General features: G+C 36.5%; 1 protein-coding gene across 4 annotated transcripts in view; it reads left to right on the top strand.

The window, feature by feature from the left end:
- The window catches only part of LOC113072085 (potassium voltage-gated channel subfamily D member 3-like), a 94,715-nt gene that overhangs the window by 50,711 nt on the left and 16,767 nt on the right, over positions 1-27,237 (top strand). For all 4 annotated transcript variants that reach the window (XM_026245226.1, XM_026245223.1, XM_026245225.1 and 1 more), the window contains exon 3: positions 26,928-27,096. In XM_026245226.1, coding sequence (XP_026101011.1) covers positions 26,928-27,096 — 169 coding nt within the window. The remainder of the gene's footprint in view (positions 1-26,927; positions 27,097-27,237) is intronic.

The raw sequence follows: 27,237 nt of genomic DNA on the forward strand, positions 1-27,237 counted from the left end.
AAACGATTCAATTCGATTTGGTGAACTGTTTCAAAAAGATCCGGTTACATCGAATGATTCATTCGCGAACCAGATATCACAAACTCCTTTGTTTTTAACTGTCTTACAACAGACACAGAAGAGAAGACAATGCTGAATAAAGTCGTAGTTTTTGCTATTTTTGGACCAAAATGTATTTTCGATGCTTCAAAAAAATCTAAATGACCCTCTGATGTCTTATGGGTTTGAAACAACATGAGGGTAAGTTATTAATGACATCATTTTGCAAATTGGGCTAACTAACCCTAGTAACCGTTTTTTGTTTACAAGAAGTTACAGTCAAAGGAATTGAGATTGTCCTTTAGGTTAATCATTTGAAATAGTAAAAACAATATGTTCAAACTTTTGACTACTTTCTTTAATAGCTACATAACACAATACTTCTACTTTTACTTTCAGTACTTGAGTAGTACATTTTAAAATAGACTACTTGCAATACTTAAGTACAAAAAATGTTGAATACTTTAGTACTTCTACTTAAGTGTGGTGGTTAAAGAGCACTTCAACTTCTACTCAAGTCACTTTTTTTATAGGGCACTTGTACTTTTACTCAAGTATGGGTCTCTAGTACTTTATACATCTCTGCGAAACAGTAGTTGCTCCCAAGTGACTTTTTTAAAGTTGTTTCTTACATTTGTTTTTTAAGCTGGTTTCTTTATGTCTTCCTTATCTTTATGTCCTATGGCTGCTTACAGAGCTTGCATTGTCACTCCTGTGTTGGTGTAAGTGTGGCACTGTCCAGCTATCTGGGTTCAGTCAGACTGTTTATGCATCAGGGATTATTTCTTCTGATCCCAAGAAATGAGTAAGAACTGAAGCTCCCTAAAGGGCCTCCGCTGATCCTTTAGTAATCCTGTGGAGACCTAGAGCTGCTCTGAGGTGTCTTAACTCGTGGCACTGGAGAGGATGCGTGAGGTATGATTGTCATCCTGTGGGTTTACAAGCTCTGACGGAGATCCATCTTATGCATTACATCTTCTCATAATAGCACATCTCCCTCAAGACAGACAAACTGTCATTTTTTTCCTCTCCCTCTCCTGTTCTCCTCGTCTCCTTTTATGTTTTTTCCCTGCCATAAAGCTATTATGTCATTTTGTAAATCTGATTGCTTGGTAATCTCTCATGTCCTAGCAACAGGCATTCCCAGAGGAGCTTTGGTCGTTTGTCGTGCTCTCCGAGAGGTGAGGAGTGTGTGTGTGTGTGTGTGTGTGTGTGTGTGTGCAGATTGCGAGCATGTACCTGTCTTTCTACGCGTCTGTCTGTGGTCTCGTAATGACTGGAGCCCTGCCGAGATCACGTACCTCTCAGAAAAGATGGTGATCAAATGCCAAACGCTGCTTATTTATAGAGCACACATTAACCCTGACCGCCAGACAGCTGCAGGGATCATACAGCTGGAGTACGTCTTGAAGCACTGATCCAGGGTCAGCTCCAGTTTTCCTGGCTTTGTACTCCAGCATTATGAAGAGACATGTCACGCCGCCCGCAGATCCAGAGCAATAACGCTCTCTTTTTATCCATCTGTTTGCGGGATTCTCTTCCTTCATCCCTCTCTCATCTCTTCTTCTTATTGCCCTGACTGCGAACTCTTTATCCGTCATTTCTCCGTTCATCTTTCCTACTGTTTTCTCATTACCTTCCACTCTCTCTCAGATATCATCACACATGTTTGGCGCACATACATAAACACAAAGGGGACGCGCATAATGCACCCAAACAATGTGAGTTCTAGATGACACTATTTAGATGGTTACCATGGAAACCTCAGAAGTATCACAAGTGCTTTCTCATTTTCTTTTATGCATCTCCCAACCTGATGCACATTATTGAAGATATAACGTAATTTTCGGGCCGACTGAGATCTTTGAAATGAAGCAGGGCCGGGCTAAAATCAGAGGTTAAGAACTGGATCCCTTTCAGTTTAAAATTTTCACGTTAAAATTCAGGTCAAGAGAATTTGAGTTGAATGATACACAGAATTTACTGTACTGAAATTCAAAGATATTTAACACAGCTACACAGAGGAATTTCATTAATAAATACATTATTACTAATCATGTCTACTTATTCTCAACAGCACGTGTTATTTTTTTCTAAACTTATACATGTTTCTGTAAACTAAACTCTATACTGACAAAACAATTATGTTGATTAGGTTATTTTAATTGGGCCATATACAGTAGTACCACAAAATGTAATTGTTTCATAAAAATTATTTCATATATATATATATATATATATATATATATATATATATATATATATATATATATATATGTGTGTGTGTGTGTGTGTGTGTGTGTGTGTGTGTGTGTGTGTGTATGTACAGACACAAATATTTTAAATGCATTAATAATAATTAAATACAAAACAATTAAAATAATAATAATACCCCATACATATACAGTATATGGGTAATCCATACTAAAAACATTTCTTTGTTAATTTGAATGAATGTTTTAATTTGAACAATTCAGCCTATTTGCTGTCGGAATTCAATTCAAATTCAGAAATTGAACTTTAAGTTAAATCAGGCACTCTTGAAGCAGTGGTTCAAGCTAAAAATTACAATGTGGTTCATCATTTATTCACCCTCATACTGTTCCAAACATGTTTGACTTTCTTCTATGGAACAAATAAATTCTATATTTTGAAGAATGTTTTAAACCAAACAGCTGTGGTTAACATTGCCCCCAATTTAAGTCAATCAGAGTCAATGACATTGAGAAATTTCTTTAAAGATTTTCTCTGTTTTCACGGAAGAACGAATTTTATACAGCTTTGGAATGACATGATAGTGAGTAAATGATGACAGGATTAAAATTTTCAGGTAACTATCCCTTTAATTCAGATCTAAATGGTGCACAACCCTGGAAAAGGGGGTCGGATGTATTGAAAAGGATATTTGTAATGCATGTCCTCGTAATGCAGGTTTCCCACCCCATTGTCCCTTTAACAGTGTGTCCTGCTACAGACTAATCTATCTTCTAGGAGCTCAATGCAGTTGTGCTCATATTAGTTAATGCTGTTATTAGAAATTAATTCACTTTTATTCTTGCTCTGTTGATGTTCCTCAGCCAACGCATGTTAGCACAGTTTGTTCAGCAAAGATTCACAGAGGGGCTCACATTTTCTCCATAGATAATTTCCTCTGATTGTGTGTGTTTGCGGGGATGTTGATACTGCGGTTGCTAACAGTGATTTATGTTGTAAGGAAATGTAATAACTTTCTTATTAGATTATGGTAAATGCATTCGGCTCAAGGCAACTCTGGCTCAACTCTGGCTGTTTCAATGTCAGACGCTGTGCTGTCTGATGGTGCTCTTGACAGATTACAACGAATCACATGTCTGTACTGCAGGAGGCTTGTTTTTGACATCAACACAGATGTCAAGGCCATAGTTTGCTCATTCCAGACACCCCAGAGAAGTTACTAAATATGATTTCATTTTGGTTATAAGTCTATAATTGAATTGCACAATTAAGATTTTTTAGCCAGTGGCATTCAGTAATTTCTGACATACTGTCAAGCTACATTTTGACCTTTGGCGCGACAAAACAGGTACAAAAGGAAAAAAGTGGAAACATTAACAAGAGTCAATAGTAATAGAAATATGGACATTTCAAACTGACTTTGAAAAATAGTACTGCCACAGGGAACAAACAGCAAAAAGGTGTTTTATATTCAGTCAATGTGTTATTCTGTTCTCCTAAGGTGTGCAGCTCACGTACCTGTATAAGACATGAAAGATGGATTGCCATGCAAACAAATTTCTGAATTTTGCCTGATTTAGTGGAACAAATGTTAAAAATATGTGATTTTGAAATGACATATTTTATGTTCTTAGAGTATTACCTACACCTTCAAAAGTTAGGTTAAAATGACAAAAACAAAAGTAGAATGTTTAATATTAAATGTAAATTATTATTTTTTTAAATGTAATATTTAAATGTTTAATATTAAATATAAAGGTTAAATCTGAATGCAAAACTACATATTTAGCAACATACTGATGGCGCATGAAGTTGAATCAATGAGTTTAAGCAGCCATTCAGTACATATTAGCATCGGTAAAAGCTGCTTAACATGGATTAAGCTACAGACTGTCAAATTATTCCTGTGTCCTGTATCACCTGAAAGAGGTTAATTGGTGGCAGGTTATACTGTTTTTTTTTTTTTTTTTTTTTACTTTTTTCTTTTGTAAATAATATTTCTATTTAGTTGCCTATATAGTACATTTAATCCTTTAAAGCATTCATCCCTCCATCAGTCTCTGGGTTTGTTTTGTGTTTGGCCCATTAAACAGCTCAGAGCAAACACAGAGCATCCCTGTTCTCAGTGCTACAATAATCACTGACTCCTCTGAACTTCCAAACGTCAAACTTCTCACCATCACACCTTTATTCATAATTCAGGTCGTGATCTGCAACAGAACCTGTCTTACTTTATCACTGAAGAAGAACTGATGTAGGATGATTGTTAGTGAAAAGCATCATGCACATTCAAATTATTTTATTGACAGGCAGTCGCTAAAGTGCAGATGAGTGTTTAACTGCACAGGCTGCACAAAAATGAATAATGTGAGAAAGAGATGTGTTATACTAGCTCGTTCATCCTTCTTGCACCACACAGTGCTTTCACATATTGATCATGTTTTCCAAATGTCCTTGAGTTCAGTCAGGAAAATCAGCAGCCCATAAATGTCCTCTTTGGCCCAGACACTGACTTTTTGTTTTCTTTTTAAAGCAAAACATTAGAGCCAAGGCTTGCTTGGATTCGCATGGTACCATTTCAATTTCATGTGTAAATTAGCCTGTCTGCTACGTGACACAATTGATCGCCCAGCCAACGGTGTCAATCGTGACCAAGGCCCTGAGATGTATATCGTACAGTCTGACACAAAAGAGCGTTGATGTGCAATAGTCTCCCTTGGCTTTCACCCGTGATCTCACTCGGGTCATATCGTACAATCTGACAAGCGACGATCAGAAAAAGAGGAGGAAAAGAAAATCACAGTGTGCAGTGGACTTTAACTGAGATCTTTTTTCTTTTTCTGTGATCTCCAGAGGGAGCTGGTAAGGTTTTGAGGATATTTATTTCAGAATCATACTCTTTGAGAGTTAAGAACATGCTAATGATAGTGGAAGCTAAAAATAGCACACAGCTAGCCCACTTTCCCTTTATATACCTCTCCCTTTCTGCTCAGGAAAAAGGGAGGAGTGCTTTGCAAATAATTCTGACCTTTTATATATTTATCTCCAAGCATCATTACTAGATATTTATCTTTAAAATGAGGATTGGGCACAGACAAAAGCTGAAAATGAAATGTGTCCTGATAGACGGACAGATAAATGCGACTGTTATCACAGCACATGCAATGCTTCATATTCACTAGCAGCAGGCCCATGGGAGAAGATGGGTTCAGGAAATGGTACAGGCTTGAATTGTATTGCCCTCATGGTCAATACAAAGATAACTGTATCTCATCCTATTTCCATTTCAAATATTGTTCTGTCTGGCAAGACTGTTAGCATTAACATGGGTGGGATCAGACGCATTCAGTCGCTGCATTGTATTGGAGACGTGGCATTCTGTGTTCCTGTTCAGCATGTACACATACAGAGATGCACTGAGTTAAAGTTTTTGTGCCATAAAATAGTGTAAAAACATAAAACTCACACACATTCTGATTCATTTACACTTACATGTAAACATCTGCTCAATGCCATTCTCACATCAACTGGGAGTGTCGTGGTGACGTATTGCAGATGAGCACTTGTTCTAAAAATAACATCTTCCAGATGAAAACACACACATTATATAGACATCTCTGTGATTTTGACATTCGTAACAGAGGTCTTTCAAGATGCAGGGTGTGTCTCAATCAACTCCCTAGTTCAGTGCACAGGGAGTCAGCCACTTCTAGGGTCAAAAAGCTTTCTAGAAACTCCCAGAATGCACTATAAAAGCCAGTGGGTATCAGATGCTCCCTGAATTCACTTACTAGAAATGTTGTCATGCCCTCTTAAGTCTCTCAAGTGCCACAGAGGACAATCTCAAGTGTGAATACATAAAGACCAAGCCTTATTTTCTTGTTTTGCTTAAATAATATTTGTTTACCATCTGAATCCCATTATGTATGCAAGCGCAATCCTGCAAGTATATTTAAGAACTGGATGAATTTGCAAATGAAACATATTTATGTATGCTAATAATGTAGGATATAATAGAATATAAAAAAAATACAATACAATAATTATGCTCTCTGAAGATTTTGCATTGTTTAATTATACTGTAGTGTCTCAAATTTTAGTAGATCAAATATTTTGTAGTTCTGCCGGTATCGTTCTGTTTTGGGTGGGTCTGACAATAATCTTTGCATGAGGTGGATGAATACCTTCATTTCATTACTGAAATGGACAGCTTATGGTTTGTGTAATCTGCAAATTAGCATACACTGCTTGCAAATGATCCTAGATTTGATTTTGTTACAAAAGACATGGATTTTAAGAGTCAAACAGGGTAAAACTCTTAAGTCTTACGCAAAATCCACTCGGGCACATTAGATGCTTTCCAGTTCTGATAAAAGCTTAGAAGAGACAAGAAGTGACATAGCTGAATTCTATCTTTCACTACTTGCCAGGCTATTACAATTATTCACAGAACTGGGGAAATAATGGGTACGTAGAACTAGGGGAAACATTTGTGTTCATTTATCTTTCATTAGAAAAAGTCAAGTCAGTTATGCTGAAGTGATTTCTCTAGTGATTGAGTTTAGTCAACCAGACAGAAAACTGCCATAATCACATACTCAGACCTTCTGAACCTCTCTGCTTTTTGGCCCAGTCTTTTTCTGAGGAGGTTTTAAAAATCAGCTTTTGCTTGCATTGCTATTACAAACTTATATGTGTGTGTGTGTGTGTGTGTGTGTGTACGTGTGTGTGCAGTGCTGTAATGTGTGGATAAGTCCAGTGTAAGTTATGTAAAAGTGGGGATCAAAGGTATATGTGGGATGAACACATACTTTTTGGATTAAAAGGAATATTGCAGGCTATAAACAAGTTAAGCTCTATAATTCAATTTGTACAATCATTTTGACTCTCTCAGGCCTGTCCTCACGGAGACGTGTTTAGCTGTATATACATACATTTTGTATCGTATAGGTGTCTCGTCCACATGGATCCGGCATTTTGGGAGTGGATAAATCTGAAAACGCCACCCTTGCTTTTTCATGTAGACAGCAAATCCGTATATTTTCTGAAATGATGACGTCATCAGCCCATGTCTCACCCCTAGTCAGACACTGCTATGTCACGTAACAGCAACAAAAACATTTGTTAAAACAAGCATCCATCTATGAAGGTTGTACTGTAGGCTGTCAAACCAACACAACTGTTAGCCAATCATAGCAGTGGACGAAGTCTACAATCCGCCTATTCAAATGGTGAAGGGGTCAAACAGGACAGAAAATAGCATATTACTTCTAAATGACTATATTTTTTGACGTATAAATCTTGATAACATTATAAGTGGACCATAGAGAACAGCACAAAATAAAAAAGCCAGTTTTTTACTTGTAAATAATGAATAAAACTAAATTGATAACTCATCCTGCACTACTTTCCAATCAAATGCTTCTAAAATTATAATGTCCCTCATAACACCTGAAATGACTAGAAACTGACTGTTAATGGCTGTGATGTAACTAAAGCCTAAAAAAGGCCTTGCGTCCCAATTCACAAGCTATCCGCCCTAAATAGAATCTGAGATTAGAATTACTGTGTCCCAAATGATAATATGTTGAAATGAGTATCCTAAAGATACTCAGATGGTCTTCTATTTCTGGTGGAGTTTCGAAGTGCAGATCTATGCTCTAATAGTGCATGTAATAATTCATATTGTTAGGGCAAAGTATAAATAGGCAAATTGGGAAGCATCATGGGACAAGCCCTGCCCAAACTTCCTGTTTTAAAATGATATTCATCAACAGAGGGCAGAAATAATCTTAAACTGCCAAAAAATATGTTAGGCACATCGGCATAAATGGTCTGATTGCCATATGTCAAAAACTAGCAAAACAGTTTTAAGAGAAATGCACAACCAGACGTTCATCAACCAAGAAAAGTGGTCCCTCCCTTAAAAAAATTTTAATAATTTCTTTAACTTTACTGAGCACTTAGTTTCATTCACTGGATGAACCTCACTGTCTCTGTATTCTTTTTATGCTGTGTGTCATCTGAACCTCCATCCAGGTAAGTGTTGCTCTCACATTGTGCTAACAGCAGTGGTTTCATTCAGGACAAGAAGCAACCCTTCTCTCTAAACAGAGAGAAAATGTTTGAACCCATCATTTCGTGTTCTTTTCCAGAGCCAAAGCTGAAAGTAGAAAGATCCCTGACAGTGTGGGTTTTGTTCACATAATCTTTGGTGCTGAATCATCCTCTGGCCAGAGAGTCATACTTGAGGCTTGAACTGAACAGATGTCTGTAAAATGAATCCATCAGCCATTTACTGCCATCAGCAGAGTCATCATCATCTCCACTCTGTTCTTTCCCAGAGCCATTTTAATATTTTCGGCAAACTTCTCGTGGGTGCTGTTTAGTTATAACTTGATTTTGAAGTCTGGAATATTAACCAAAGATTCAATAGGTTATTGCACTGCACAGCCTCTTTATTGGAGAGTATGTGGTATTGTCATACCCAAGGGCCATTGATGTGATTTCCAGTAGCCTCAAAAATTATTTGGACATTTTCAGGCACTCAAGTCAAATTTAAAATGTATGAATTTCATTACACTACATAACAAAATACCAAGTGGCGTCAGCAAACAAAACTAACTTTCCTAGCCACTTTTTTAAACCAGCTGGTGGATGTCTACACAACAAAGTGTAACACAACATAACAATGTAATGTACTCATTTTATTTCATATATATTAATATGTATTTGTATTAATTCATCCTTTGTGAAAAAGAAGTACATACTTGCAGATAATATAATATGATTTAAATAAAAGGCCAATTAAGTGTATTTATATAAAGTATTTGAAGTCCATAATAAGTTTCCTTTTTAAAAATACAAAATGTGCAATGACATTTGTACTTTTTGATTGCCTTATGTGGCCAATTGCTTTTCTGCTGCTGCTTCTTGGCAGCTGTTTCCATTTGTATGCTGGTATGCAAGTCATGTTGTACAAGACTAACAACACTCTACAACACTAATGAAGAATACAACTCTCTATGAACCAGCATATATAAATATTAACTAGCTCTAGGAAAATGATTGCAGTAAACATTTGAGAACAGTAAAGCAGCAAGTGTATATTGAAAAGTAAATCTATGCATCCTCAATAATGCATGCGGTAAGAGCAAAAGATTGTCAGGGTCTCTCTTTTTCCTTGTCTGAACACACACACATACACACACTCACACACACACAAAGTCACTCGTATCTTTCAAAATTGAGAATAATGATGTCATCTGTGCTGGAACACATCTTGCTGATATTTTTAAGGCTGAATTCGCACCCCTTCAAAAGCTCAGAACACACACACCTGTTTTACACATCTCTAACAAACATGTTCTTCTCACACGTACACAGCTCTCTCACGCTCCGTGTATTGCTAATTTAAGTAATGTCTTGAGGAAAGGTGTGTTTTACTGTAATCGTCTGATCTGACAAGCTTTTGAGACAGCAAATAAGATTAAAAATCCTGATTTAAACCCTCCATTATAAGTGCACATGTGAGCTCACATTCACAATCATGTGTTTTTGTGTGATTTACTTCAGTTCAGTTTCTGTGCTTTGGTTTCTCATACTCACACTCCATTCATACAGCTAAAACAGGAAAATGCAGGGTCATTCAAATGTTTTCATCTATTGGATTAATACTGAACCATAGGCCACTGTGATTTGCTACACAGGCACACACATTAGTGGAGTGGTACGGCACTAAAAATAAAAAATAATCATACACCCCTCAGAACAGCTCAGAGTTAAAGCCAAATTGAGAGATAGATAGATATGGATAATTAAAAAGGGTCAGAAAAAGAAAAGTCAGTGCGGTCTAATTGAGATGAAAGAGCTGAGAGCTCAATTTGAAGCTCAAACAGGGGTTACTTTACTTTCATGCAAAATGCATGGCAGAAACAGTCAGAAAGAAGAAAACAGAGACAGACAGTCGTCTGTACATTAGACAGAGAGAGCGGAGGTAATAGTGGCCATACTATTTAAAAGAAACTGGAGACAGTTCAGAATCTCTATTAGCCTTATATTACCCTTCTTGTCCATAAGAGAAACTTGATCTCATTTGTGTGCATAGGTATTTGAATGTTAATTGTTAAACACTAAAACGTGCAATATCAAGTTAAAGTATCTAAAACAAATAGAAATGTATAAATGTTGTCCTTTTGAGGATCACAGAATATTAAATTCAAAGAATTGATTTGTTGTATTTATAAAACAATGACATTAATTGTGTATATTGCATTGATTCAATGCTGTTTGAATACACATTTGTCTAATTCGACTCTTTTTTGTGTTATTGAAACCACCGTGACAACACACAGAAATCAGTGAATGAGGGTGTGGTTATACTTGGTTTATTTGGTCCAGAAATTAAGTGAATGATACATTTAGTCCTGGCTTTCCTAGTGTTCACATTGTCATTTTTAACAACAACCCTAAAGATGTAGAACAAAAGGCATAAAGATAAGAGATTGGACAGCTTTCATTATGTATATTATGCAAAAACCCAACTATACTCGAGCATTCTGTGCTTTTTAGGTTCGCATTTTGTGACATCACGTCTTGTCACATCAAACCTGAGTAAAACATCCTAAATTCAACCTTACAACAAATGCAAATTACTTTACTTTTATTAGTCCCATTTGGATTTAATTTAGAAATTAATTTGCTCCTTAAAAAGACCTCTTTCTCGGGCAGGGTTTCTCTGTCACTGATAAATGAGACCGCTATGGGATTGTGTGTGAGGACTGAATTTACCTTCAGGATTACAGTCACAAGTATGCATCAATTTAAATTCTATTTTAGAGTATTCAAAGAAATGTATTTACCAGTAGTCATAAATGTAGCCAGCTTTTCTAAAACTTACTAGTTCTAAAGTTCTAAACTATGCAAAACAGAAAAATTCCCTTTGTGAAGATTTATGCTACAGCCACACTGCATACATAATTTCAAAGACTGCATTCACAGTTTGTTCTCTAAACATAATAATTTCTTCTTCCTTTAATGTTATTCATTTTCATGCTTGCAAATACATTTATATGTACTTTATTTATCAAATTACTTCTGCTGTTAAATTCATAGATTACGCTACATTTCTTTGCAGTGCTGTGGTTTGACAGTCATACAAATAAGTCAGCGTTGGGCTTGATAAAGACTTGAAAAAGACCTAAGAACTAGAAAGAGAAAGAGAACATTCTCTGAATGTGAATGTGTGTGTGTGTGTGTGTGTACCATCAGAGCAGGCCTGTTGCTAGTGGGGAGAAAGGAATTGACGATTATAGGGGCCCACGGCCCGAGGCCAGAATGAAAAAAGCTCAGGACAACTGACAGGTCACTGCTGTGCGTCGTCCCGAAGCTTATCATTTTCATGTGTTTTAACTCTTGCCAATTTAAACATTCAAGAGATTTTAAAGCATTGAAGCACAAGATCACAAAACAACTCAACTGAATAGCCAACTCAACACAGAGAGAGAGCACGCAAAGACCAATTTGAGTTCTCTTCCACATCTCCTTGCACTTGAATGAACAAAAACACTTAATTAAATGTAAACATTCAAGCGTAAAAAGACACTAGGGTTGTGACAGTGAGGAAATTTTCTCACCGGTTAATTGACGTGCGACAACACTGGTAATACAAGTATCAGCGGGGATGGGATTTGTTGGGGTTTCCCTCTTTTCCTTGCTTTCCTTTGCTCTTAAACAGCTTGTAAATGCCAGTGCACTTTTTAGTTTCACTTTCGAATTAGTGGCAATAACAAAACGGCAACAACAAAATGGTACAATGTCAATCTAGCTTTTTTTTTTAAATAGAACATTTATTAACAAACCAAATAAATAATACACAATGCTATTGGCCTAATATAAAATAAATTACTTACACAAATTTTAAATGAAGTAAAAATGTGCAAACACTGTGGAATCATAAATAAGGAAAACAAATATGAATTGAAAAAAAAAAACCTGACAAAAGCCAGCAGGCGTTTCAAAATCCACAATATTTCCAAATACACACTTTAGATTTTGTTTGAAAACTAAATCTTTCGTCATCGTCCTTTCTCTCTCACCTCACTCTTCTTGTCAGTCAGCTATTTTACAGTTGGTTGTTAAGTTTCCGTACCAGAACACCTACAAACTTGAAAAAACTAAAATCATTAATTTGTATCTTTGTTCTATGTATTTAATTGTGCTATTTACACGATTTAAATTGCAAATACACAGGTCTGCATAATGCCCATGACTAACATTTTGACTGATTTAACTATGTTCAGTTGCCAATAAATGTGCCATTTCCGGATCCATCTGGGCCTACTGACATTAAGCTGAACTCAAATTAATCTTTAAAAAGTAATATTTGTCAAAAAGACAAAAACAAAAAACAAAAAAACATTTAACCATTAAAATTATTATTATTATTATAAACTATTATTAACAATTTTATATAAAATAATACTATATTAAATTAAATATTATATACTGCACATCAAATGTTATATACATTAAATCTCTTTTGAAAACTATTTATTAACTACCTAATTTGAATTGGCATACATAGATTATGTCTGAGGATTACAGAATCAGAGCACAACAATAAAACAAAACCAAAAAGCAGCAGCAAAGAGCTAAAATACAGGAGCAGATCATGAAAAATAAAAAAGCAAAATAACAAACAGCAAGATTGATGAATGGTTCAGAAGTGGGAGTCTGCTCACAGAAAGAGAGAAAGAGAGAGAGAGAGACTGGGAACTGAAAGGTCATGGCTTCCAGCAGAGAGACAGAATAGAGAAAGACTGTAACCTGTTGGACTGTGCTGTTGTACGTTCTGCAGACAGACAGTTGTTCTGCTTTAGGTTTTCTGTTTCATTCTGAGATTATTCATTTGGACTCTGGGCTTGTGTTGGATCTGTCATCTCTTCCTGTTAGGATTCTTGTCCATGTCCAAGTCTGTTATCCAAGCATCTCTCCCTCACCCTCTTGTCTCTCTATCTCTCACATATTCTCTTTCTTTTTTAATGCACAGGACATGTTGTTTTATTTCTCACATCTCTTCTTGTTTTTGTTGGGTTTTTTATTTTATGCCTCACTGTCTATCAGGTACACAGTAATAAATCATTTTCCTTACACCTTGTCCTTAAATACTTTTCCTTACATAAACGACAATCAGCATTTATGGAGGTTTTGCACAATAAACTGTAAACACAAAAATGAAGATGATTGAATTTAGCCCATGCATATCTGTATGAAAACTTTTCAACTATTTTCAGATTTAGAGCGTTCATGCCCTGTGCAGATAACCTCCAATGGCTAAACCACTCTAGCACCGGTCAGATTTATCAAAGTGAATCCACTCTCAGACTGTTAATCTCCAGTGTAATCAGAAGATCACTGTGAAAGCTTTTACCCATAATTCATCAGTGCTCAGCAAGCAGACTTTTTTTCATAAAAAAATCCTGGAAAACAGCTTCCACTGCTCCTTTTTGAGCTGCTGAGTTAATAAGGACAGGTTCCATCAGATTCTCTTAATGTCCCAAGCTCTGTGGTCCTTTGCAAATCTGGTCCTCTGCCAGGGCCGTCTGGGCTCTGGGCTCTTTAAACCCCTTGACTGAATTAGCCAACACATTTTGGTTAAATGTCAGCAGTAATCTATTCTGAGCCGATTGAAATCGCTCCATAGAAATATCACCTGGATGCAGCTGCTCACAAATTATAAAAAAAGGATTAAAGCAGATTAAAAACCTGAGAGAGTGTAAAATTATTTATTTATCTATTTATTTATTTTTTTAAGACAATGGAAATGGCTAGTTTTTTTAGATTCCAGCTGATGATAATGTGCTTTGCTTTCAGACCATTTTCCTCATGAATTTTCAAGAAGGTAACATTAAACTTCCTCTGCTGCAAACACATCAGTAGAAGACGAGCAAGATGTGGAGTTTTGACACATTTGTCTCGTTTTCTCTATGAAGAGTCAAATCTGAACAGTGTTTGGTTCTCACCTGGGCCCCGTGAACCTTAAGAGCTGCTAGTTTTAACTTAAGACTCTCTCTCTTCAATGTCATTACATTTCACAGAACATTCTGCTCTTTGTCCTACATGTTAATGGATCTCTCAAAAGAAGGTTGAACTGAGAGAGGGCAAGAGAGATGAAGGAAAAAGAGATAGGTAGAAAGAGGAAATTGCAAAGTTATTTACAGCTGGTGGTATTGACTCCCTTTCACTGGATTTCCAGCCTCTTGACCTTCAGTGAATGAGCTGGAAGTGTTGCTGGACTCTTCTTTTTCCTCTTTTTTTCCCTTTCACCATAAAACAGAGAGACAGAGAGGACACACTAGACACCTTTCTGAATGCACCACACAAACACACACACACATTCGGTCTCTTGGGTTTCAAGCCTTGATGCTGAAATGTTTGGACAGCATGTTACTGTTAAATTACAGACCTGTCCTCTCAATACCTGTCTCAATACAGTTAGGTTGTGTATATTTTTGTATTTATCATCTATATCATTTATAGTTTGTTAAGGGCTCAGGTTGTCAGTAATTAGAATGTGTGTTAACTACACCATATGTTTATGTGGCAGGTTTAGCCATTTGTGGGAACCTGATTTCCCCAAAATGTTAGTAAACCCTTACATCATCTAGACTGTGGGCATCTACTAATGAAATACAACCTTGTTTACTTTACTAATACACAAAACTGGTCTTAAACAATTCATCATTGTACATTATTCCAAGTATAAATCATGAAAATGTAATAACTTGCTCCACCAAAAGTTTCATTTTTGGTAAAAATAAACATTTGCTTAGGACTACTGGTTGTAAGGTTAGGCAAATTTAGATAGCTTAATATGAAAAAAAATAATAATCAATGGAAGTCCCCACCATGATATAACAAATATATTTGTGACTTTTGTTCTTCAACACTCACACTGTTGTACTAGAACACTGTAGTGTGAAGAGCTGTAATGATAGAGGACTGATGGAATGCTAATGGCACTAGACATTTTACATTTTTTCACATTACACTTAACCCAAAACACAAATCTGTCTGGGTCACATCCTTCCCAGTCATCAGAATTTACTGTTTTTGTCCATTTCATTACAGATGTAGTATAATTTCTGAGCCACTAGTGTCATCAAACAAAACTGTGGAAATAATGACCATTTCAAACAGCTTTGCTCAGGATTTTTTTCAGTGTTAAAATACCAGTGGTAGACATCACAAAAAATATATGCATCTTCTTGTATACACTAGCAATTAAAACAATTCAATAAATAATAATAATTATGCTCACCAAGGCTGCATTTATTTGACCAAAAACACAGAAAAACAGTAATATCGTAATATATAATTACAGTTATTTTAAAAAAGCAGTTTATTCCTGTGATGTTGTTTTGGTCTGCAATATTTCTTATCATTATCAACTTTGTGCTTTATGTATAATCACATATATTTTTTATTTTACCTGAAGGTCTGTTTTATGAGAGAGGATTTTTATTTCTTTATTTTACATACAGGAGAGTGGCTCCTCGCCGGGCTCTGATCCTGCTGTGGCTGTGTGTGGCTGCTCTTTGTTGCATTATTAAAAGCCACATTCATCCTTCCTCTTTCTCTTTCTTTCTTTCTTCCTGTCTCTCTGTGTCAGTCGAGATCACAGACAGGGACATCAATGAACAGAGGGCACAGAGGGGAAAAAGTGGAGGTCCTTGTGTGTTCAAGAGACTCCTTGTCCCATTGATTAGCTTTCAGTCACGCACAAGTCTGGAAGAAGAATTGGAACAGAAAAAATAACATCATGAATGATCTGAAAAAAGCACAAATGTCAGGGCATGACAAAACTTCTCCAGGCCCCAAAAATACCCTTAGACTCAAGAGGGTTAAAGGGTGAACACAGACAGATTTTCTCTCCCTTCATCACAGTCTCACAGGGTCTCATACAGGAAACATTTGGTCATTGGTGATTAGTGTGAGAAACCAGGATTAAATTGTTTTTTCAAAAAATATTGGTTAATCTACACTATTATTAGATATTATGCATTTTTATTATAACATGTATAATAAACAAACATGTAACATTGTTGTTGTTGTTTTTTTAAGGTGGGCATCATGACTCTGGAGTTGTCTACCTACCCTATTATTAGATCAAATATGTTATTTTTTTTTCTTTTTTGATAAAAAAAAAGAAACAAACAGTTTATATTTACATTGAAAAAATATTACAGATAATGTGTTATTTTAAAAAATAAATATAAATAAAGCGCAACACACATCAGTTAATGGAATGAGAAGCTTTCTGGTCATAAATATTCACTTAGTACTCTTTTTGCAGTATTAATGCTGTTGAATGCAAAGGTTCATATGTGAAACTATCAATAGCAGCAAATAGCCTTTCTGACTGAAAGGTGCATTATTGATCATGCATTATTGAAGCATTCTTTTCACTAAAATGCAGACAGCAGTAAAAGTCGGCTACATGGACATTCTCAAGTCAAGTTTGTTTTAAATAAGTTCTAACATGTACGTCGGAAATAGCTTATACAACCTTGGCAGCCCTTTTTTATGTGTCCTCAATGTTACTTCATGAAAGCCCCAATGATTCTTCTAGATCAACAGCTTCTACTTAATGTGTTCAATATAGAAGCAAAGAGACGAAAAACTCATGCACATTCTTCCCTCGTGAGGAGAACCCAGCAAGTAGGCTCACTAGAGGTGAGCTGAAAGAGAGGGAGACAGAGTTGGATAAGAATGAGGAGAAAGACAGACACAGATAAAGGACGTCAGGAGCCAGCGTGCGGGGAAGTTGGAACGTTTTCTGTTCCGATCGATGAGAATCCATTAACGGGGCATCTGCTCTAGCTTTGACTACTTTAAACACACACCACACACAAGTGCAGACGAACGCCTGTGGACAGAGACACATCAAAGCAAGAATGAGTGAATGATACGGGCCATCATTGATTACGGATGATGGCTGGCATAATAAGACGAATGAGGAGGTTTCAGCTGAGGTCCCTGCTGTTTAAATCACCATGGAGACACGTATTGATTGGCCCCGGTGCTTGAGATCTTGGGTATCGGAGTCATGGTAATAATTCCACGTCAAGAGAAATTTTCTTTAAGGAAATCGGGAGATGGAGAGAGTTCCCCTGCCCCCGTTTCCTCCACGGTTAATGTCTCAAGCAACGGCAGAAGATCAAAGAGAGAGACAAATGTTTCTAATATACTGTACTGCCGCTTCTGAGAGCATAACACAGCAGTCTTCCTTCAGTCTTATTCTGTCACCTTGGCAACTAATTGCATTGTTAAAAATTTGCATATTCAAATTCGAAAAATGTATCATGCCATATTGAGAGACTGCGACACTATGTAAGTGGGATATGTATCTTGCAGTACAAGATAAAAATGCACCTCTCCTCTCCAAACTCCCTTAATGGAGCGTATGAAAGGCAATTCCTCAAACATTCTGGTGTGGGGTTTGAAATTAAATGTGCTCCAAGTACTTTTTCCTCATTAAGACAGTCTGATGCAAAAATAAATGAATAGCCCTTTTGAAACCTTTAAAATGATGCACACTTGCACACAATAACATATACAACTTTCAAGACAGATCTACCATGAACTCTACGGTTTAGCGATAGTAAAGTACATGCTTCTGTAGAAGCAGGGTTATTATCATTAACTAAAAGTATTTAAAAAAATGGTTAATTGAAATTAAAGCAGAAGTAAAATAAAATATAAGTATTAGATAAACAAAAATTGGAGATGGTTGTAATGTACCATTTGATATGATTGCACCTTTTGCAATACTCTTTAGAATACATAGTTCACTGCATCAAAAAAGACTAAGTGCATGTACTGTACCTTTCTCAGATTTTCAAATACTTTTTGGCTTCAAAGTTTGCAATGTTGGGATTCATCCCACAGCTCTGGTTGGTTTGGTTCACAGCTCAGAGCTCTGGAACTAAAAGACCTGTTTAAACCCCCTATGTAGAAAACTAGTGGTCAACTGATAGTTTCTTTAGTTTTTTGTTTTTTGACAGCCGAGGCTGATGCTGATATCTTAGAGAGTGCAGGATGGCTGATATATATATATATATATATATATATATATATATATATATATCGGTCGACTACTAGAAGAAAAACAATGGAATAAACTTCCTGAACTGAGCGTTGTTCTGTCCCAGCCATGCAAACAGTATTGTCGGCTTAGGAACAGGAAAACTGTAGTACTAAAACCTTCCACCATGACATCATCAGCCTCGGATGTGTTTAATTCTGCGAGCTGATTTTGGATCGTGTTATTGAAACCCAGCGTTACTTCCAATGAGCCTGCCAGTTTTTCAAAATATGCATGAAGGTGCACAATGTCGTAAAATGGCCAACCCAGCTGTGCTGACTGTGCAATCTGACTGACTGCTGATAAGACACTGCCAGATGACAGGTGATTGTCACCACCGATTACATGCCAGTTTAAGAGCACTGAAATCTTCTTCGGAAACAAAGAGAAGCATCAGGTGTGCGCCAGTGCACTAACTGCATATCTGTAGCAGTAACTGAAGCTGCTTTGATTAAGATCGATGACTGTCTGTGGTTTCATTAAAAGCCAATCAGTAAATTCGATCACTGGCTTAGGGCCGGGTGATGCTGCGCTCCTGCATGGGTCAAAGATCAATTAGTGCTGCACATCGCTCTGGTGATTCCTGCGTTAACCCACATCTCCATTCTGACTGGCCTGAAAATGAGTGTCCTTGGATATTAGCTTCCTTTCCTGCGGTAGCTGGACCATGTATCACTTTACTGTGACCTGCGTGTGTAACCGATCCCTCTCCAGAAAGAAGCGGCACAGGTTCAGAGGGCAGCATTATTTAGCTGAGTGAAAGAAGATGGATGAATTAATCATGATACTGCAGATCAGGACAGTGACGCAACTGCATTTGATAAGACACAGGTGCTGCTTTCAGGAGAGGGTGTGGTAGCCTTGATTGGATTGATCATTGGAGACGAGTATCGATGGAACACGAGAGACCTTGGACCTGGAATCCATACACTAAAAGAAGAAACTATTTTCACAATTGCCAACTTATTTATTACTATGAAGATTTTTCAAAACAACCTGTATTATATAAAGCACTATATAAATAAATGGGATTTGACTTAAAATGAGAACAAATTATATAATTTATTATAAAATGAAAAATAAATATTCTTACTAGAAAATAAGGCAGAAATACAGTTAAAGAAGATACAGGGTTGAGTAACTGGTCAAAATTTCATGTGGAATGTGTGTTTGGCTGTGTACAGTTGTTTTCTCTCTCTCTATCTCTCTCACTCTCTCTCTCTCTGTCTCTCAAAGAATTTTTCTTCTCATCCCGTATCGCAGACGTTTTCCATCTTCCAGGATGTTGCATCTGGAGTAGATGGAGACTGTTTATGTGTGTATTTGTGTAATGGGGTGAATAAAACTGGGGTGGTGGGTCTTTTTCTCAGAGAAAGAAGAAAAATGGCGTCTGGAGCATGGTGATGGAGGAGGAGTGGCCTAGTTTTTTTCAGCAACCTACTTACAAACTTAAAAACTTAAGCGAGTGGTGGAATTCAGATAAGCTGATGATGAATCCTTTAGGAATGTTTGTGACTGAATCTATGCCAAAAATTGTGTGTATACAGTATGTGTGTGTATGTCTGAAATGAAGACCCAGAAACTGACTCTTTACTGGATCTGAACAGGTGGCAATTGTAAAGTCTGGTGTGTGACAACCTTAGGGTTTAGATCACTTTAGCCTGAGTATTTACGTGATTCTGTCAGGCCTGAGTGCTAACTTTCAGTTAATGCCGAGTACTGACAGAGTGCAGGGATTTTCAAACTTTCTGACGCCCAGGATTCTTAAACATAGTCACTGTTTTGGTAATATGATCATATTTTGTCATTATCATTTAAATCATACAAATTTTCTAATTGTTTGTCATTGTTTAACATCTCAGGACAACTTTAGTGGAGTTATCCTCAAAACAGAATTCACTCAATTTAGGGACACATTAGTGCATATGGAAAGAAATGGTCTATCAGTATTTCCATAAAATATGAGGTTTTATATGAAAATGCTGCTACTATTATTATACTTTTTTCATTACATGATGCACAGAGAACACATGCAAATTAGAGACAATAAATAGAAACATTGTTTATAATAGGGAAAAAAACATTTTGGTCATGTTTACGCACATAGTGTGTAAAGTAAAATAGTGCATCAAATCTTTTTCTAATATCTTTCATACCATAGTTGTGAATTTTTTACAAATGTTTGTGCAAAGATTGGTTCAGGCATCAAGTCCTGAAAACTCATAAATGCCCATTAAATGCTGACACTAGTATGCATACAAAATGCTAAATATGAATATTCTCTGAATAGTATACTGAATATAAAATCTAATATAAAACAAAACATTGTTTTGATAATAGATTTTTGTTTTCATATTCATATTAACGGATTCTTGATGTCCTCTCCATAGGACATATCATAAAATATTAATAAACAAAACCTTGACAGTCTGACAGGCTTTCAATTGCCTACAAGCGCACTGAAGTGAATGCAACAGGGGACACAAAAAAATCTGATATGTGTCAAAATATTGGATCTGTGCAACGAGCCTTGCGATGTAAATGCAGCTTAATGACCTGCTACTGGCCGTTATATTGTTTACACTAATCAGAACAATACTGATGAGAAAAAAAGAGAAAACCATTCACCATTCATAAGTGCAGAACACAAAATATGGACCTAAAGACAAGAAAAGCAACCTCTGAAAGCACTGAAAATCATGAAATTTCAATGCTTTTGGTATGTATCAACATCTGAAAAACTGGTATCATGACAACAACCCTACTACAGACTTTTGCTCAAAAGCTCAATAATGCATGTGAAGCTCCGCAGCTGGTCCAGATTCCTCAAAAAATCGGAGGTTGTTTACATAGAGGCGATTGGTGGTATAAATTCTGTTTATTCAGTGGAATCCTTCTGTGCTCATGCAGCAGATTTACTGGTGAATGAACCGAGCTAATCTGCTGTCGAATTGTTGTTTCAGACATCACTGGGGCTCGTGAATTTTGGAGGGAATCGTGGCTCCAAGCAGGTCACACCGACTCACTGTGGGAGGTGGATATGAAAGTGTGAGGGGGTGGGAAGAGGGAAAGAAAGGATTGTGGAGGATGGGACAGAAGCAGAGCTTGAGATGAGAGTTTGGGTTCGGGAGTTGGCGTGTTGTGTAACTGCAGTCAGGCTGTTACGTGCTGCTCGCAAAGTGTTAGTCTGTGGCCTGCAGCGCTAAAAGGCTAATGGCACGCTCTCCATGCTAACGACATCCCTCTCCTCCTTACTACGCCAGTGGAGTCGCAGCAGCAATAAAAGTAGTCAAGCGGTCATCAAGCATGACAGAAACTGCATGTGACTGTGTGTTACAGAGATGCCAACTCCATTCTGTCCTTTATGACAGCTTTAACAGATCCTTGGAGGTTTTGTAAGCTTAGAGACCCACGAGACTCTGAAACAGAGAGTTTGGCATCAGATTTGTTCCACAATCCTCTGATTTGTCCTTTGATATGCTGTGCAATTTCATGGACAAACTGTTTCAGTACTGTTTAGTAGTGTTCTCTCTCTCTCTCTGTGTGTGTGTGTGTTTGTCCTTTTTGCTGCACTGTCATTGGTTTCAGTTCAAGATTTTTCACAGTTGTTCATGAATAATGTGGCTGCTGTAATTTTGTTATAAAGACATTCTCCTTCACCTGGGTGTTTAAATGCTGATTCCTGCATCTTAAACACTGTAATACACAGAGAGACCAAGGAGGTCTGTAATACCTGGAGGGAGTTGTCCTTGGCTGTTACTCTGCGAGAAATATCGAGATAACTTTGATAACAGTTTTTTAGGATACAGGTGTTTTTTTAAGTCAGTTACCTGAGCCAGTAAATAAATGCCATTTGATTAATCACTCTGGAGATGACCATCACTAACAAAATAAAAAGATCAACAAATACCAAATCCAATATTGTTCAAAAGCATGGGGTCAGTAAGATTTTTGACAGCAAAGACACTTATAATATTACAAAAAAATATATATTTAAAATAAATGCTATATTCTTTCTTTTCATCAAAGATGTATGTCTGTGAATATTCTATTTGAAGAAGACATGATATGTGCACATACAATGTTCATGTTTAGAGTATGAGAGAATATTAAATATGTTCACAAAAACTTGAAACTCGCTTGCTCTGGTCTGGAAATGAACAACTACCAGCACAGCGAGTGTTGTTAAACTCATCGCGGTGTTCAGCGCAGCAACTATGGAGGTAGAATAGTTGCATAATTCCATATAAATAGATTATGATCCACAAACAAATGTGAAGAGATTAAACATACTGACAAATAACTAGAATGAGATCCACAAATAAATCTTAGATAAACATGAATTAAATTCACAAATAAATAAAATGAGATTTGCAAATAAAAAACATATTCACAAATATATGCATTTGTGGATTGTTCCCCGTGTATTTGTGAATGGCTGTCTGTGCATTTTTGTGGATCGCTGCACGCATTTGTGGATTTTAGGCAGACCAGTCTAGAACAGTGAGAGTTAGTGTAATATTGTGGTTGAATGCGATTTGAATTCTCCACTGTAATGCAACCTCATGCATAATATAGCACAGACATTGGATCATGAGTACATTCTCATGAATACCACTGAGAAAAGCTCAGAAAACTGATGACGTAGATTCTCACTCTGCCACGGCAGTCAATTACCCTTTCAAAATCAACACATATACGACAATTTTTATGATGCTGGATGAATGAAATTAATAATAATAGACATAATGAGTGCTATTGTTTTCCCTGATATGCAACCTGTATATGTATTCTAATACCTCCAAAAATATGTTTCAGTGATTCATGACCCTTTAAGCACCAAACCATCATATTAGAATTATTTCTGAAGGATCATGTGACACTGAAAACTGGAGTAATAGCTGCTTAAAAATGGCAGCCTTAGAGAGCATTAAAGAGAAAAAGAAGCTTGTTGACAGTAGTTTTTATATATATATATATATATATATATATATATATATATATATATATATATATATATTCCATTAGTGTACACTGTTACCTTGGTGCCCCTGTAATGGCGTAGTTATAGCATCTACCAGCTGGAGTCTGAAGCAAACCCCATTATTGTGTTCATACAGACATAATAAGCCATCAGAATCAGTCCCCTGATGTCAAGAAGAGTGGAGCTCCTTATTAGCTCTATAAATGAAAGAAAAGTTCAGTGAAATCTCTGAGCAAACATCTAGCTGAGTTTAGCATGTGGATACCTTTGCTCTGACAGTCAAAACAACCAACACTCGTTTGTTTTTCTCTTTTGTTTTCACTCTTCCATTAATATTCCACTTTCAGTCAGATCCAAAGCAGATAGGAAGGTGTGGAATAAATAGATAAGCAGATTTGCAGATATGGTATAAACCTCAGTAGGCTGATACACTTCTGGATCAGAGAGGAATGTAGAGAAAGCAGGGGGAAATAAAGATGCATGTGCTGTGTCTTGAGAGTTTTAAAGTGAGTTCTGTGTGTGGGCTAGTATTCTACATACTGCACTTTGATTACAATCAATAAATGGCTGAGGCTCTTATCGTTTGATTTATCCATTTAAGATTCAGCTGAATGAATAAAGGCCAAAGTTTTGATTACAAACATTAAATATCTTGTAGTAAAGCGAGACAATGGATGTAAGTGGAACAGCATACATACACATATGCACCAGTCGGAAGAGCCTGCACATCTCTTATTCACATCAAAGCGCTTTTATTTTGAGCACATGCACACATGTACAGTGCCTTGCAATTTCATTTAGCTGAATTACAAATGCCTCTTTGAAATGCAGTTCTCTGTGATATTATTTCTGACTGAGCAATGAAATTCAAAAATGAACTACTTTAATATGACATTTATTTATGTTAGAAAATATGCTACTGAAATAAAAACTGAGTTTTGGTGTATTTGTTAACGTATCCAATCCCAGTTTTTGAACATTTCATACAGACACCATTTCAAGCAATTACAGATTTTGTCTTTTGGGGTAAACACACCGTTTAGGTGCAATTCTTCTCCCGAACAGTGATTCGCTCCAGGTTGTTCAGGTTTGATAGTCCAAAATACTCTTCTTGATCATTTGGATAAATACTAGACACACAGACACATTTCTCTTTATAGATCAAAGCAGAACAAGAATGCAGAATTTATTAATACATGGGGCATTTTAGAAGTAAGCCATAATCCTTAATTCAGTCCAGAGGGAGTTTTTGTTTGGCCTCTAGTTTTTAAGCCCTCTATCCTGCTGGCTGTTTAGTTGTGTCTTTTTTTGTGTTTCATCTCTGTGTCCCAGATTGTATCGTGTGTTCTTCTATAGTGCATGTATAAAGTGTAAATTAGTTTAGATTATATAACACACTGTGAGATCTCTCGCTCAGAAATATTCCCATGTGGGCACAATCCAGTCCTCTTAGAATGACACTCTAATCGACTCTTGAAATGAGTTTCAGAAAGTGTTAAATGAGCCTCCAAAAATAAGGCAAATATTAGCTTCGACACAGATTTGTGAATAAGCCCTTTCTTTGTCCTAGTGTTAACAGTTATTTGAATCATTTCTCATAGGCCTAGAGCGATTAACCTGTTCATCTGTCAGACTGCAAGGCTTTTATGTGAATGTGTACAGTTGCACCCTTATTTAAAAGGATATTACAAGTTCAATACAAGTTAACTTTACTCAACATCACAAATGTTGATTACCAAAAAAATGTATTTGTCATGTTGAGATTATTTTGCATTTTGCATTGTGTAAATATACAGCTTTGATGCTCAAAGAAGGTCGAGAAGGTCTTTACAGCTCAAATAGTATACAGAAGAATAATTTATATAGAGGAATTATTCCGTCCAATAATTGAAAAGAAGAATTAATTATAGTTTTACCAAATTGTAAGCTTCACTTTTCTGCTTTTAAAATCCTCCAATTCAATGCCTTCAATTCACTCCCGTTTCACCATAACCTTGATTTTGTGTATCATTTAGGCTTAACTTGAACTGAACTCTGAATTTTCCTTTTATTACTGTCACGACTCACAGCAGCAATGCCTCCTAATGAGCTATTTCGATTATTTGAGACATTTAAATTCCAACTTTAGTGTCTCTTTACAAATTCTCGGCTTGGCTGCATGTTTTCTGATTGCGTTTGTTTGGATTGTGCCTCACTTGCACCAAACTAATTTAATGAAGTAAGATGAGTATCTATTGTTAATTAGATGCTCATTGGCTGGAAGTGACTTGGATTAGCTGAAATGAAAACTGTTTTAGTTCTGGACATCTGTACATATGTATTTAAAATAATGCATTTATGTCTATATAAATTATGGTTATACTTACATTGTTTCCGTTCCACCAGGAGCGTCTGTCTTATTTTCTTATTCGCGTTGCGGCTGTATTCCATCAGTATCCAATTACTTTAGTCTGAAGCTTTTTGAACTAATGTTTTCTATTTTACTAAAGCCACCTTAAACCATCCAATTTGTTTGAATAGCTATTTGGTCAGCCACTTTCTTATCTTAAAAAAAAGTCCTTCCACTCCTCACTGCTGAATTCAGAAGGCATGCCTTTCACGCTGGCTGAGGAAGATTTACAGTGGTGCGTGTAATTGTATTTTCATTTTAAATAACTGTATCGAATTGTATTTGACGTCCTTGAAGTAGCCAGGGCATTGGACTGAGGAATTTAAATGCTCTAATTTAAACATATTAAATGACTTTCTCGTTCTCTGTTGACTTTTGCTCCAGTTCTGTTCAGTTCATCCCTTTTTAAAAGATAATATTCACAGCATGCTGATAATATTGGCCTCATCTTGAGGGACGTTATCTTTCTATACTCCACTCACTAGACGAAGATATTTGTAAACAGATTTTATGAACAGATAAGCTGAGAAACAAACGACTCTGCAAACAAAGTGTTTTCAAATTAAATAACTTTCTAAACAGCTTTTGAAAATTCCAAACAAACTGATCTCTAAATAAAAGGCTTTCCAAACAATTGCTTACTAAATAATAAACAAACTTTCTCCAAACAAAACCTTTTCAATACCCTCCAAACAAATTGCTTAGTAAACAAAAGACTTTCCAAACAAACAGCTTTGCAGACTAATGGCTTTTTAAACAAATGGATCCTCCAATAAAAGTGTCATCCCACTCATGCCTCTGTCACCTCCTGTTTCAATAATAATTCATTTCATTTCAAATCTAGCACCTCTTATGTCTGTGTCGCACTAATTTTCCTGCTTTGTCTTAGGTGGCATGTGGAAGTGCCAGTCTGCAGTAAAACAAAGTGAATATTTTTAGTACGAGTTTGTGATTATACACTACATTTGGAACACAATAATAATAAAAACAGATGGAATATAATTATTCTAAGCAGCTACAGTTGTGTAGGTGTGATTGCATCTATCTGGCTGTTTATTTATTGCTGCTAGGCTGTTAAACAAGAAAGAACAGGTGTAGAAGCAGCTTGTGCAAATTTCAGTGACTGATGTCTCTTTCTTGCTCTTTCTCTGCAGGTATGGAGACATGGTCCCTAAGACTATAGCAGGAAAGATCTTTGGCTCCATCTGTTCTCTCAGTGGGGTGCTGGTCATCGCTCTGCCTGTTCCCGTCATCGTTTCCAACTTCAGCCGCATCTACCATCAGAACCAGAGAGCTGATAAGCGTCGGGCTCAGAAAGTTCAGGTCAGTGGGGCTCAAAACTCCCTGAGGGGCATTGTCTCCTGTGACCGGAACTGCTTTGGCTGAGAAGCAGGTCACTAATGTTTACCTCGGATTAAGGCTCCTGTTAAATTACATCATATCCTTTTCCATCTGATGATTAAA

This window comes from Carassius auratus, unplaced genomic scaffold (assembly GCF_003368295.1).
Source record: "Carassius auratus strain Wakin unplaced genomic scaffold, ASM336829v1 scaf_tig00008539, whole genome shotgun sequence".
Lineage (NCBI taxonomy): Eukaryota > Metazoa > Chordata > Actinopteri > Cypriniformes > Cyprinidae > Carassius > Carassius auratus.